The 12115-nt window shown below is 43.1% G+C and overlaps 1 protein-coding gene across 5 annotated transcripts in view; it reads left to right on the top strand.

Moving 5' to 3' along the window:
• CRTC1 (CREB regulated transcription coactivator 1) overlaps nt 1–12115 on the top strand; it is a 75942-nt gene that overhangs the window by 51820 nt on the left and 12007 nt on the right. For 3 of the 5 annotated variants that reach the window (XR_013348735.1, XM_077841920.1, XM_077841919.1), the window contains exons 9-11: nt 5721–5848; nt 6717–6968; nt 9924–10025. Coding sequence is in view for 4 of the 5 variants with exons in the window: in XM_077841920.1 (XP_077698046.1) it covers nt 5721–5848; nt 6717–6968; nt 9924–10025 (482 nt within the window). In the remaining variant the exon portion in view is untranslated. The remainder of the gene's footprint in view (nt 1–5720; nt 5849–6716; nt 6969–9923; nt 10026–12115) is intronic. The other 2 variants (XM_077841922.1, XM_077841921.1) reach the window with 1 other exon arrangement.

The raw sequence follows: 12115 nt of genomic DNA, 5'->3' as shown, positions 1-12115 counted from the left end.
TGTCTTTTTAACTACCACTCTCCCTTTTTTCCCCCTCCACCAGCTGCATATGTTTCTCCTTCCCAGAGGTGAGCAAAGATTAGAAGGCGAAAAAACCACACTCGTGATGAAATGTTCTCTGACCTCATGCTGTCCTCCCACACTGACAAAGCACAGCAAAATACTTGGAGGCAGACAATCTGAGTGCAGGAAAGCACAATATGACCGCGAGGAGAGGTGGCGGGCTGAAGATGGTAGGTGGCATCAGCTTGCTGAAAGAAGGCAGGAGTCAATGGTCAGGCTTCTGGAGTATCGAACTCCTATGCTCCAACGTATGGTTGAGCTGTAGGAAAGGCAGCAGGAGCACAGACCGCCGCTACAGCCCCTGTGTAACCAACTGCCCTCCCCCCCAAGTTCCATAGCCTCCTCACCCAGACGCCCAAGAACACGGTGCGGGGGCCTCCGGCCACCCAGCCACTGCACTGCAGAGGATTGCCCAAGCAACAGAAAGCTGACATTCAATAAGTTTTAAAGTTCTGTGTGGCCTTGTCCTTCCCTCCTCCACCACCCCACCTGGTGCTTCCCTCCTCCACAACCCCTCCTGGGCTACCTTGGCAGTTATCCCCCTATTTGTGTGATGAATAAATAAAGAATGCATGAATATGAAGTAACAGTGACTTTATTGCCTCTGCAAGCGGTGATCGAAGGGGGAGGGGAGGGTGGTTAGCTTACAGGAAAGTAGAGTGAACCAGGGGAGCAGTCCATCAAGGAGAAACAAACAGAACTTTCACACCATAGACTGGCCATTCCTGAAACTGGTTTTCAAAGCTTCTCTAATGCGCACCGCGCCCTCCTGTGCTCTTCTAACCACCCTGGTGTCTGGCTGCACATAATCAGCAGCCAGGCTATTTGCCTCAACCTCCCACCCCGCCATAAACGTCTTCCCCCTTACTCTCACAGATATTGTGGCGAGCACAGCAAGCAGTAATAACAATGGGAATATTGGTTTTGCTGAGGTCTAACCGAGTCAGTAAACTGTGCCAGTGTGCTTTTAAATGCCCAAATGCACATTCTACCACCATTCTGCACTTGCCCAGCCTATAGTTGAACAGCTCCTGATTACTGTCCAGGGTTCCTGGGCATGGCTTCATGAGCCATGGCATTAAGGGGTAGGCTGGGTCCCCAAGGATAACTATAGGCATTTCAGCATCTCCAACAGTTATTTTTTGGTCTGGAAAGTAAGCCCCTTGCCGCAGCTGTTGAAACAGACCAGAGTTCCTGAAGATGCGAGCGTCATGTACCTTTCCCGGCCATCCCACGTTGATGTTGGTGAAACGTCCCTTGTGATCCACCAGAGCTTGCAGCACTATTGAAAAGTAACTCTTGCAGTTTATGTACTCGCCGGCTTGGTGCTCCGGTGCCAAGATAGGGATATGGGTTCCATCTATCGCCCCACCACAGTTAGGGAATCCAATTGCAGCAAAGCCGTCCACTATGACCTGCACATTTCCCAGAGTCACTACCCTCAATATCAGCAGCTCAGTGATAGCGTTGGCTACTTGCATCACAGGAGCCCCAACAGTAGATTTGCCCACTCCAAATTGATTCCCAACTGACCAGTAGCTGTTTGGGGTTGCAAGCTTCCACAGGGCTATCTCCACTCGCCTCTTAACTGTGAGGGCTGCTCTCATCTTGGTATTCTTGAACTTCAGGGCAGGGGAAAGCAAGTCACAAAGTTCCATGAAAGTGCCCTTACGCATGCAAAAGTTTCGCAGCCACTGGGAATCGTCTGAGACCTGCAACACTATGCGGTCCCACCAGTCTGTGTTTGTTTCCCTGCCCCAGAAACGGTGTTCCACCCCATGAACCTGTCAAATTGACACCATGATGTGCACATTGCAGTGGCCCGTACTTTGTGAGAAGTCTGTGTCCATGTCCTCCTCAGTCTCGTCCCCGTGTTGCAGTTGCCTCCTCCTCGCCTGGTTTCGCTTTTCTTGCAGGTTATGGTTCTGCATATCCTGCTGGATAACGTGTGTGGTGTTTATAGCGCTCATAATTGCCGTGGTGATCTGAGTGGGCTCCATGTTCCCAGTGCTATGGCGCCTTCACTGAAAAAAGGCGCAAAATGATTATCTGCCATTGCTCTAATGGGGGGGAGGGGCGACTGACAATATGGCTTACAGGGTTGGCTTACAGGGAATTAAAATCAACAAAGTGGGTGGCTTTGCATCAAGGAGAAACAGAATGGCCCCCTCAAGGATAGAACTCAAAACCTTGGGTTTAGCAGGCCATTGATTTCACTGAGGGAGGGAGGAAGGGAGGAGAAAATTAATACAAAACAAATCTGGTCTATTTCTTGTTTTGATCCACTTCATCTATCTTTATACATCTTGCTGGCAGCAGACGGTGCAGTACGACTGCTGGCCATCGTCATCTCCTGGGTGCTCGGCAGAATACGGTGCAGTAGGACTGCCAGAAGGACTGAATCGCCATAAGACAAAACTTAAAAGGGAAATGACCTGGCTGAGTCACTCCCACGTTTGCCCAGGTGCCCCTGACTGACCTCACCGAGGTTGGCTAAAAGAGCACCCTGGAGTACAGCAACGATGGCTACCAGTCATACTGCACTATCTGTTGCCAAAAGGCAATGAGCTGCTGCTGTGTAGCAATGCAGTACCACGTCTGCCAACACCCAGGAGACACATGGTGATGGTGAGCTGAGTGGGCTCCATGCTTGCCGTGGTATGGCATCTGCACAGGTAACCCAGGAAAAAAGGTGCAAAACGATTCTGCCCTTGCTTTCACGGAGGGAGGGAAGGGGGTGCCTGACAATATGTACCGAGAACCACCTGCAACAATGTTTTTGCCCCATCAGGCATTGGGATTTCTACCCAGAATTCAAATGGGCAGCAGAGACTGCGGGAACTGTGGGATAGCTACTCACAGTGCAATGCTCCGGAAGTCGACGGTTGCCTCAGTACTGTGGATGCACTCCGCCAACTAAATGCCGACCAAATACACTTAGAGCATTTGTGTGGGGACATACACAATCGACTGTATAAATATGCTTTCTACAAAACTGACTTCTATAAATTCGACCTAATTTTGTAGTGTGGACATAGCCTATGTTCCATCCAGCTTGTCAGTAGCTCTCTGATGTTGAGATGCACAAAAACTAACCTGTTGTCCAGGAAGCAGACTCAGAGCTGTATCGAATGGACTGTCCTCTCCTTGTTCCATAACGTAATGCCTAAAATTAAGTTCAGTTGCTTTGGTGTGAAGATGGAAACTCTATGTCAAAGGCTCTGACAATCTCTGTAGTGTTGCTTCTTGCATCAGCCTCCAGTGGGTACAGAGAGCACTTTGTCATAATTAAGAATTGAAATCACCTTTTGCATTAGCAACATAGTGTTTCTATGAGTGCTGCCTTTATCCCAGTTTTTCAAGGCTGAGCTGAAGTTAATAATAGGCAATGCAGGTCAGAGTGAATGCAGAACCTTGACAGATGTTACCTGTTGAGATTGGTTGCTTTTGTGGGGAATTCATATTTAATGCTGTTTAGTTTATTTTAATGAAAACTATTTGTGTCCTATTCATCTACACATGTGAACAAATCTGTTATACTTAGAAATGAATCTGTTCTTGCTTTGCCCTTGTTCTTTGCCTGCCAGTAAACAATTTATCTCCTTTCAAATGCAGCTGGAATAGGACTGGTGAATACAGTGGGCAGAAGCACTGTTCAGGATTCTGTGGCATAAGGACAATGGGGGGTGGGAGGTGGAATTACCTGTTCAATGTACTACCCTCTAGTATATAACACTGGGAGCGGGGAAGGGCAGAACGAAAGCACAAGACTCAGGGCTTGTCTACGCTTAACACTTCAGCAGCACAGTTGCACTGCTGTAGCGCTGCAGTGTAGACACTACCTACACCACAGAAATCCACCTCTCCGTGAGGCAGTAGCTAGAATTCTTCCACCGATGTAGCACTGTCTACATGGGGATTTAGGTCGGCTTAACAAGACCCCTTGGGAGTGTGGATTTTTCACACCACCGGGTGGATGTAGTTAGTGACCTCATTTTCTAGTGTAAGCCAGGCCTGAGTAACTTGTTTCCTTGTCTTTCTGGTCCAAGTTTCTGCAACTCTGATACACCATCTGGAGCTGTTGGGTTGTTCAAACTTGTCACATGAATGAGAGCCAGAAGCACTATTCAAACTGTGGCAAAAGTTTTGGTGTTAGATTCTGTGTTGTCCTTGTCTCTCACTGATACCTCAGTCATGACTACTCACAGAAACATGGACTTGCTCCTTCACTACAGAAAGAGTTGGTAAATTACAGCAACTTTGCAGTCTTTCATCCTAAGGTTGCTTGCTTTATCTTCAGCCATGAGAGCTTGAGGAATGAGAAAGTATCTCATTTAACAGCAATTTAACAGCAGCACTTCTAGGGGGTGGAAGAAGTTTCATTTAGTGGTCAGAGGAGGAGATGGTGGGGTTGGGATTGACCGTTTCTATTTTCAGCTCTGCCATTTTCTTGCTCATTGACTTCGGGGAAAGTCATTTAATCTCTGTGCATTCAACTTACCCAGCTGTAAAGTGGGCATATTAATATCTATGCCACAGGAATGTTGCGAGGGTTAGTTAACGCAGTGCTTAGAGAGCCCCTGATGAAAAGTGCTGATGCTGTGCAAACTAAGTAGGGGTAGGAATATCCCTAGTGACTGTTGTAGAGTGTTCTGTGCTGAGCTTTGAAACCTCCCTCATCAATAAATCTGACCTCTTATTCCAGTAACAAGAAAAACTCCCACAATGCAACCATTCATCACTGATTCGTCAAACAGGTACTTTCTGTCTAGGTGCTTTGTATGGTCCTCCTTGTAGTATATGAACACCTGAGATTGTTTACGGATGTGGGCCCCCTACGTGGTTTCCGGAGTCTGTGTAAGGCTTAATTAATGTCTGTACAGCACTTGAGATCTGTGAATGAAGGGTGTCATAGCAGGGTAAGTATTAATAAATAGGGTTGCCTGCAGCCAGAGGGAGTCCATTTGGCATGGAACAATGGTAGCCACAATGCAGGGTCTTGAAAGTGCAGGATATTAGTAGGGGAAATAAGAAGTGGCTCAGGACTATGAGGTGAACACAGATAACAGCCTTCCCCATCATTCCAGGAAACAAAATTATGGCCCTGCTTGTATTATTTTTTTATAAAATGACCTGACTTCATTTGCCCATGGAAGTTTCCAGTGGGTCTCATGGCCTTTGGGATAGGTTGGTGGTTCTGATTTTCAGTCTGTGGGCCACTTTGTTAGAAGGGATAGTCTTGCAGACCCCCTTCCTGTTCCCTGCACCACAGACTGCACTGCCCAGTTCTCAAAATGTTTAACTCTATGAAGCATCAAGAAAGGTTCTGCATGCCAGTTTGACAACCACTGGGCTAATTGAATGGCAGTATCTATTTATACATTAACAGGAATGATCAGCAAAGATGCTTGCAACAATCTTCTCTCCATTGTGGCATTTTCACTGTCACAAAATCCATTACAGATTTGCTAAAAATTTAAGCCTGATGCTGCATTCAGCATAGAATATTGGCCTAGCCATATTCAAAACTTTACTGTAAAGTTTTGTAAAATTCAGCCATTTATTCATCATAATTTTACTTCATATAAACAAATTGTTAAATGTAAACAAGCATCACCACAGTTCCTGCGTAAACTGGTTTCTTCCATTAATGGCAGGAATGACAACGACGCAAGCCTCATCCCGGCAGCCAGCTGTCAGTCCCCTCTCACTGAATGCAGACTCCAGACGACCACAGTCCCAACAGATGTCTCCTACGCTCTCACCTCTGTCGCCAATTACTCAGGTAGGAGGCTGCGTGGAGATCTGGAGAAGGACTACATTTTATAAGAATAATGAACCTTGTTCCACTTTGTAAAGTTTTAGATCATAGCTGTCTGTTTCTGTCTTCATTCACATAGGGAAATGTTAGCTGTAAGGTTGATAAACCTGTAGTCGTGTCATTAATTTAATAATTTTCTCCTTTAGGTATGTTTGTAAAGTTAATGTTGTCATGTTCCTTTTTATAAATAAATGCTTTGGGCCGTTTTTTTTTTTAATTTAAATCAAAGCCAGCAGCCAGATCTGAGCAATTCTACCAAGATAAATTCACGTATGCTGTCAGACAGTGGAGAGGACAGTTTAAGGAAACAGATTTCACTTTGTCTTCCAAGGCCTTGGAAGCACTAAGGAAAACCTCTTTCTTTAAAGATACCATCACAAGATTCTCTTGTGTTTCATGCTTCCATGTGAATCGTGAGAAACTCCTTTGGCTCTTAGGATTTTTGACCCTTTGATGCACCTGTAGGCTGCCTCTGCCATACCTGGCATGCTCTAGTTTGGTCCTTGAGGGGCTCAGAACAGGGACTTAGTAGATGGGTTTTCCTTGACTGACTGACTTGTCAGCTTTCAAATCAAACATTCAGCTAGGTTTGCAAACACACTTTTTATTTATTTACAACAAATAAAATGTCAAATTAGTCCCTTTAAGCCACATCTTTGAAGGTTTAAATGTAAGTTGTTTTCTTAAATGCAAGATCTCTCATAACTTTCCAGATTGCTTATGTGATATATAACGCTTAGATATATATGAATATTCACTTGGTGTGAAATTTTAGGAGTCTTGGAGTTGAACCAGAGCTCTGCATAGTACATTTTCCTGTTTTCTCTTTAAGGCTGTGGCTATGGATGCATTGTCTTTGGAACAGCAGCTTCCACCGTATCAGTTTTTTACCCAGGCTAGTTCCCAGCAACAGCAACAGACCCAAGTGGCAAGTAGTCTGCCTCAGAATGCCCCTTTAATGCAGACTTCTGGCTTACAGCGAGGAGCACAGCTTCCCCCCCTCTCAGTCACAGTACCATCGACCATCCCACAGTCACCTCCAGGCAGCCAGACCCAACCTTCCATGGGCATAGACATCAACTCGGTAAGTTTGCGCAATGACTGAAGATGATATAAGTGGAAACAAATAGCTTTCTTCCAGAGAACGTGACCTGGTAGAATTCAACAGCAGTGTTGGCCTGCATTGTCAGAGTTCTAACTAGATAGCCCTTGTAGCAGTTCCGCATCCAGGCACTGTGTATACACTGGATTCAAACAGTTTGGTTCAACCAGTTTTTAACATGTTTTAAACATATTATAAAAAATGTTTTAGACGTAATATGGCTAACCCATATGAACCAGGCCAAACTGTTTAAACTACTAAATATGATTTTAGAACACTTGATAAAATGGGAATGGCTAACCCTGTCTAAATTCAGGCCCACTTGAAATAGTTTAAATAGATTTTTTTAAAGATCAGTTTAACAAATGCAAGTTTGAAGCAGTGGAGATGTCTTCAGAGAGACAGTTTCAGGGCTAGTAAAAAAATAAACAGGTGGGTAATGAAGGCGATGCCCTTATTCTTTGGGTGGATGATATATAAAATTTATAAACTGGCAAGTCAAAGGTCAAGGTAATATGTCAGTAGGGTTTTTTTAATGAAGGAAGTGGTTGGGGGAAAAAACTGTCATTTTAAATGACACATCTGCAAGTTGAGTGCCCTATGCCTTTAGAAGGGAAGATGTAGATAAGCATCTGTGTTAGCATTGCAGTTTACAGGGTGTTGGAAAGCAGCAATGAAGTGACTATCAGCTAGGTATGGAGAGACTGAATTAAAAAGTACCATTTTATAAACATCTGTATCTGTAAAGTGAGAAGCATCTTTTGAAATTTAGCTAGTTTTAAGTTCTGAAAGACAAGACATTTCTGTGCAATTGGAAAGACCAGAATTTCTTAAAACTGAAAAATATTTATCCATGTTAACTGTGTTCAGGTGTCTGCCAAAATGGAGTTTGGTCAGACTAGTTTAATTTTCAGACAGCAGCATTTGCATTTTAGTGCTAGTGTACTGCTACCTTCCTTTCATATGTACTTATTTTTTGCCCCAGGTGAATCTGGTATCCACAAGTTGAGTGCTACACAGCCAAGATGAGAAATTTAACTGAAGTTTAATAAAGTTGTGCTAATCAGCATTTTCCACCAAAGATACAGAAAACCACAGATACTGTTTTTTAAAGCACAGCAGTTTGTTCAAGAGGAATTTTTTTGGCTAACATTATTTCTTGGAGAGTTTGTTATAGTTGCTTTCAAGTCTCTCTAAAGAACTGAGTAGATACATCTATACGGTTGAAGGGCAGAGTTAAACCAAGAAGGCAAAATTTTCTATTGTAAATTGTCCAATCTCTTCCTACAACCTGGAATCCAGAATTCAGAAGGTGGTTCAATATAATAGGTCAGCCCTGAGATGATGCCCCATTGCTAGGAAGAGGTACCTGGCACATTCTCTGCTGGTTCTGCTCCGAAGGCCAGTGAATTGCTGTCTCTGATTTCATTGGAAAATCTTCTCTTCCTGGCAGTGGGGCAATACTAGCAGCTGTTCAGATAACAAGAGGAGCCGTTTCATTGTGGAGGGCTAAGACATGATTGTGGGTTTCAATCTGGGGATCAGGTTTAAACCAGGTTGTGCTGGTAGAGATGTGGCTTCTGTGCCAGGATTGTGAGGGAGTAGGAGAAGATACAGGTGAAACAGAAATCAGTAGTTTGAAGGGATATTGGTTTTAACATGCCAGCTACTCAAAACATGTCTGAATGTTTTTTTTTCTAATGTTTATGCAATAACTAATACAGATATTCTGATTTTCCTTCTCTGCTTTTCACATTGCTTTCCTCATCCTAAACTTCTCTAGGCCCTTAAAATTCAGAATGTTCAGTTTCTCTTTAGAACTTGAAATTGTATACAAGTACACTACATTTTAAACCTGGGTAAAAAAAGTATTCTAAGCTACAATGCAGCTTCACTGAAAGGTTTTCCATTAATCCTCAAAGCCCCACTGAAGGCCAGTGTGCAGTACCTCAATAGAATACTTGAATTCTATGGATCTTAAAAAAACAACAACAACAACAAACAAAAACCAAACCCTTTGTCAAGACGGTGTACTAACCTTGAGTTATGCTTTATGCATTTTAAACAGTGTTAGAAAGTGTTAATACACCATTCCTCACTTTATAAAACTGTCTGATTTAATTACTTCTTGGTCAGCGATATTGGGTTCTTCCTCATAATAATCTTGGCTCTCAAAGACAGCATTATAGAAAGAGCAGTGTTTATTATTTCAACAGCTGCTCTGTATCTGTTTTGCGTTTGAGTGATCCTCTGACCTTAATCCAGGGTACTGTATGTGACAGGGAAAAGGTAATTCTGTGAACATCTTATCTCACTAAGGCTAAAAACTATATGGGCATAGCTAGCATTAGCCTACAGACAGTGTATGTATCAGATGGTGTCTAGTTCATACAGTTGAAAAGTATGTAGTTATGAAAAGGGTTTGTCTTTGCAATTATACATTTTAACCTAATTAATTTATCTAGACTAATTCCTAAGAGTAGGAAGAACAGTACTTATATCACTTTTCTAAGGGCCATCGGCATCAAATTAAGAAGGGGAGAGGGTGGCAGTTGAGTCTGAAGGTATCAATGCCCGTATTTTCAAATTATTCCCAGATTGGGAGGCCGCTTTCCGCACGTGTCTCTTTTATGTGTTGGCTGACTGGTTTTTTAAAAAAATGAAAACAAAACATAAACCAGAAATACTTCAGTTGTCCTTGAATAACAGCACTGCCCTGTTTTTAGGTGTGCATAGTTAGACACCAGACCATGCCGTGTTGGTATCTTGACCTTTTTCATGATGTTTGGGGCATTATTCACAGTCATAGCATAATTGCTGATCTCCGGGAGTTCTTGAAGATGGTCTCACCTGGCTTCCCCAGCTCTACACCAATAAGTATATAATTTTTCAACCTTTCATCAATCCCATGGTCTTTAATTCTGTGTTGTTCTGTAGGCTTCACTCCAGCAGTACCGCAGTAATGCTGGATCCCCAGCCAACCAGTCTCCCACCTCTCCTGTCTCCAATCAAGGCTTCTCTCCTGGCAGCTCCCCTCAAGTAAGGGACTCTGTGCTTCCACAGGCCTTGCTTCTTGTGTTTGTTTTTTAGTTGAGTCTTTCCATTACTGACCCGTGGTTGTCTCACTGTAACTTTATGTGCTTCATGCATCACTGATGTCTCATCATGTTTGCAGCTTCATTCAGATACCGAGTTTTCCAAAAGTTGGTGAATTCAAACTTTAATAGAAGCTACTGTTAAACTTACACTCAATTACTCCTTCATGAGAGCTACACAGAAAATGCATCCAGAAAGATCCCTTTCAAAAAAGGAAATGATGCCTCATGGGAAGTGTGAGTCTATAGCAATGATTGTTGGAGTGGCTGGAAGGGCGTAGGGATGTGAAAGGAAGTGAGGGGGATGGGGAGGTCTGTCCAGGTGATTTGTGCACCTCTGAATACAGCTCACATCCTCAGGTGCAATTAAAGCAGGAAACAATGGACACTTTTAAAGAAACCTCTGTAGAAAGTGAACTCTTGAAAAGGCAGTAACTCCATTTCACAACTTGAAAGAAACAGGTTAGAAAAACATTAAATATTAATCTTGCAGGGTGGCTATCTTCCCTGTCTGTGTAAATTTTAATTTATATATGCAAGAGTCCCACAAATCATTGTGCCCGTATTTAAACAGAGCAACAGGAATTTAATCCGCCAGCTACAGGGCAACTAAAGAAATAGTGAACTAGTTTTTAGGGGGAACTGCTAATCAGGTAGTGCTGAGATAGTTTAGAATCTCCTCCTAGTGCTGCTGCAATAGGTCAAAGTTGTTGCCCTTTCCTACATCCCAAAAATGGTGATGGGAGGCAGAAGGGAGTGCTCACTGGACACCATGAGAAAGTCTGAAATTGTATTTCCTGTTTTCTGGTACTTTAACTTTTAAAGGATATTTATAAGGAGAAGCATAATTAAAATAGATACAATTATTCCTCAAAGTTGGAGATTCCTCTCTCCAGGCCATTAGCCATAGACTTAAGTCAGTGATTTCAGTCAGAACTCAGTAATAGATCTGAGGGTTAGGGCTGTCAGTGTGACTTTTTAACCTTCACTTCACTGCTACTGTAACTGATTCTTCTGCCTGCCTCTTCTACCTCTGCTCTGTCTTTGTATGGCTCAGAGTAGGCAAGAAAACGTACTCCCTTTTCTCTAAGCTGCCATTAGGTTAATGCTGCTACCAGACACTGTTACTAATTCTCAGCCCTGAAACCCCCATTGGGCAGTGCACCCAAATGTAGGCTTCTATTGATTGTCCATTGACTGGTCAGTAAATCCTCCCTGCCTGTGTCCTCAGACCAGTTAACTTATTGTCCTGGGGCAGTCTAAAGTGGTGGAATGCCATGGAGAGCAGTTTTTCCTATTGGTCTTCCCTCCATATCTAAACCAAGTCACTGTGATGTGCCTAACAGACATGTGGTTCCTCCTCTAGCAGATATATGGAAGGAGGTGGAGTTTAATTACATTGCCTGTTTTACTATTTGGCCTCTTAAAAACATTTCATTTCATATTTGGTATGTTGGCAAAGGGATACATGTCAGACCAATTTACAAGGAATAATTAGTTTCCGAACTAGCAGAACTTGGTTTGAAGTACTGTACTTCTAAATAGGATGCTGAGATACGGGTTGTCATCTAGCAAAAGCCAAATGGGAAAGATTGGAAAAAGGTTCTCGATACCTTATTAAATTAGAAAACTTATTCTCCTTCCCACATCTGTAAGCCAAAGGGTGGGGTGACATAAGTAGCTACGTATTTTTAAGGATGGAGAGAAGTGATAGAAAAGGGTATAACTAGGAGAAAAAGGATAAGAAAAAAGATGTAGGCTGAATGGTTGGGGTGGTGGGGAGAACTTGTTAATGATGAGGTCTGTTAGGCTCCAGCATAAATAGTCTCTCGAGGGAAGAGGTGGAACCCTCATCGGTTGAGACGTTTTAAAAATAGGCTGGTAAAGAAACTGGAAGATGTAGTGTAGGGGAACAATCTTGCTCTGTATGAGGATGTAGGGGTGGGCTAGATGTGGCTTTGTGGGCCTCTACCATCTCTAACTTCTGTATTTCTGATTAATTTTAGGTAAATCCCACATTTTATTAATAGTAGA

Source organism: Eretmochelys imbricata, chromosome 25, assembly GCF_965152235.1.
Source record: "Eretmochelys imbricata isolate rEreImb1 chromosome 25, rEreImb1.hap1, whole genome shotgun sequence".
In the NCBI taxonomy this organism is placed as follows: Eukaryota; Metazoa; Chordata; order Testudines; family Cheloniidae; genus Eretmochelys; species Eretmochelys imbricata.
This window is presented reverse-complemented; position numbering and strand designations above follow the sequence as displayed.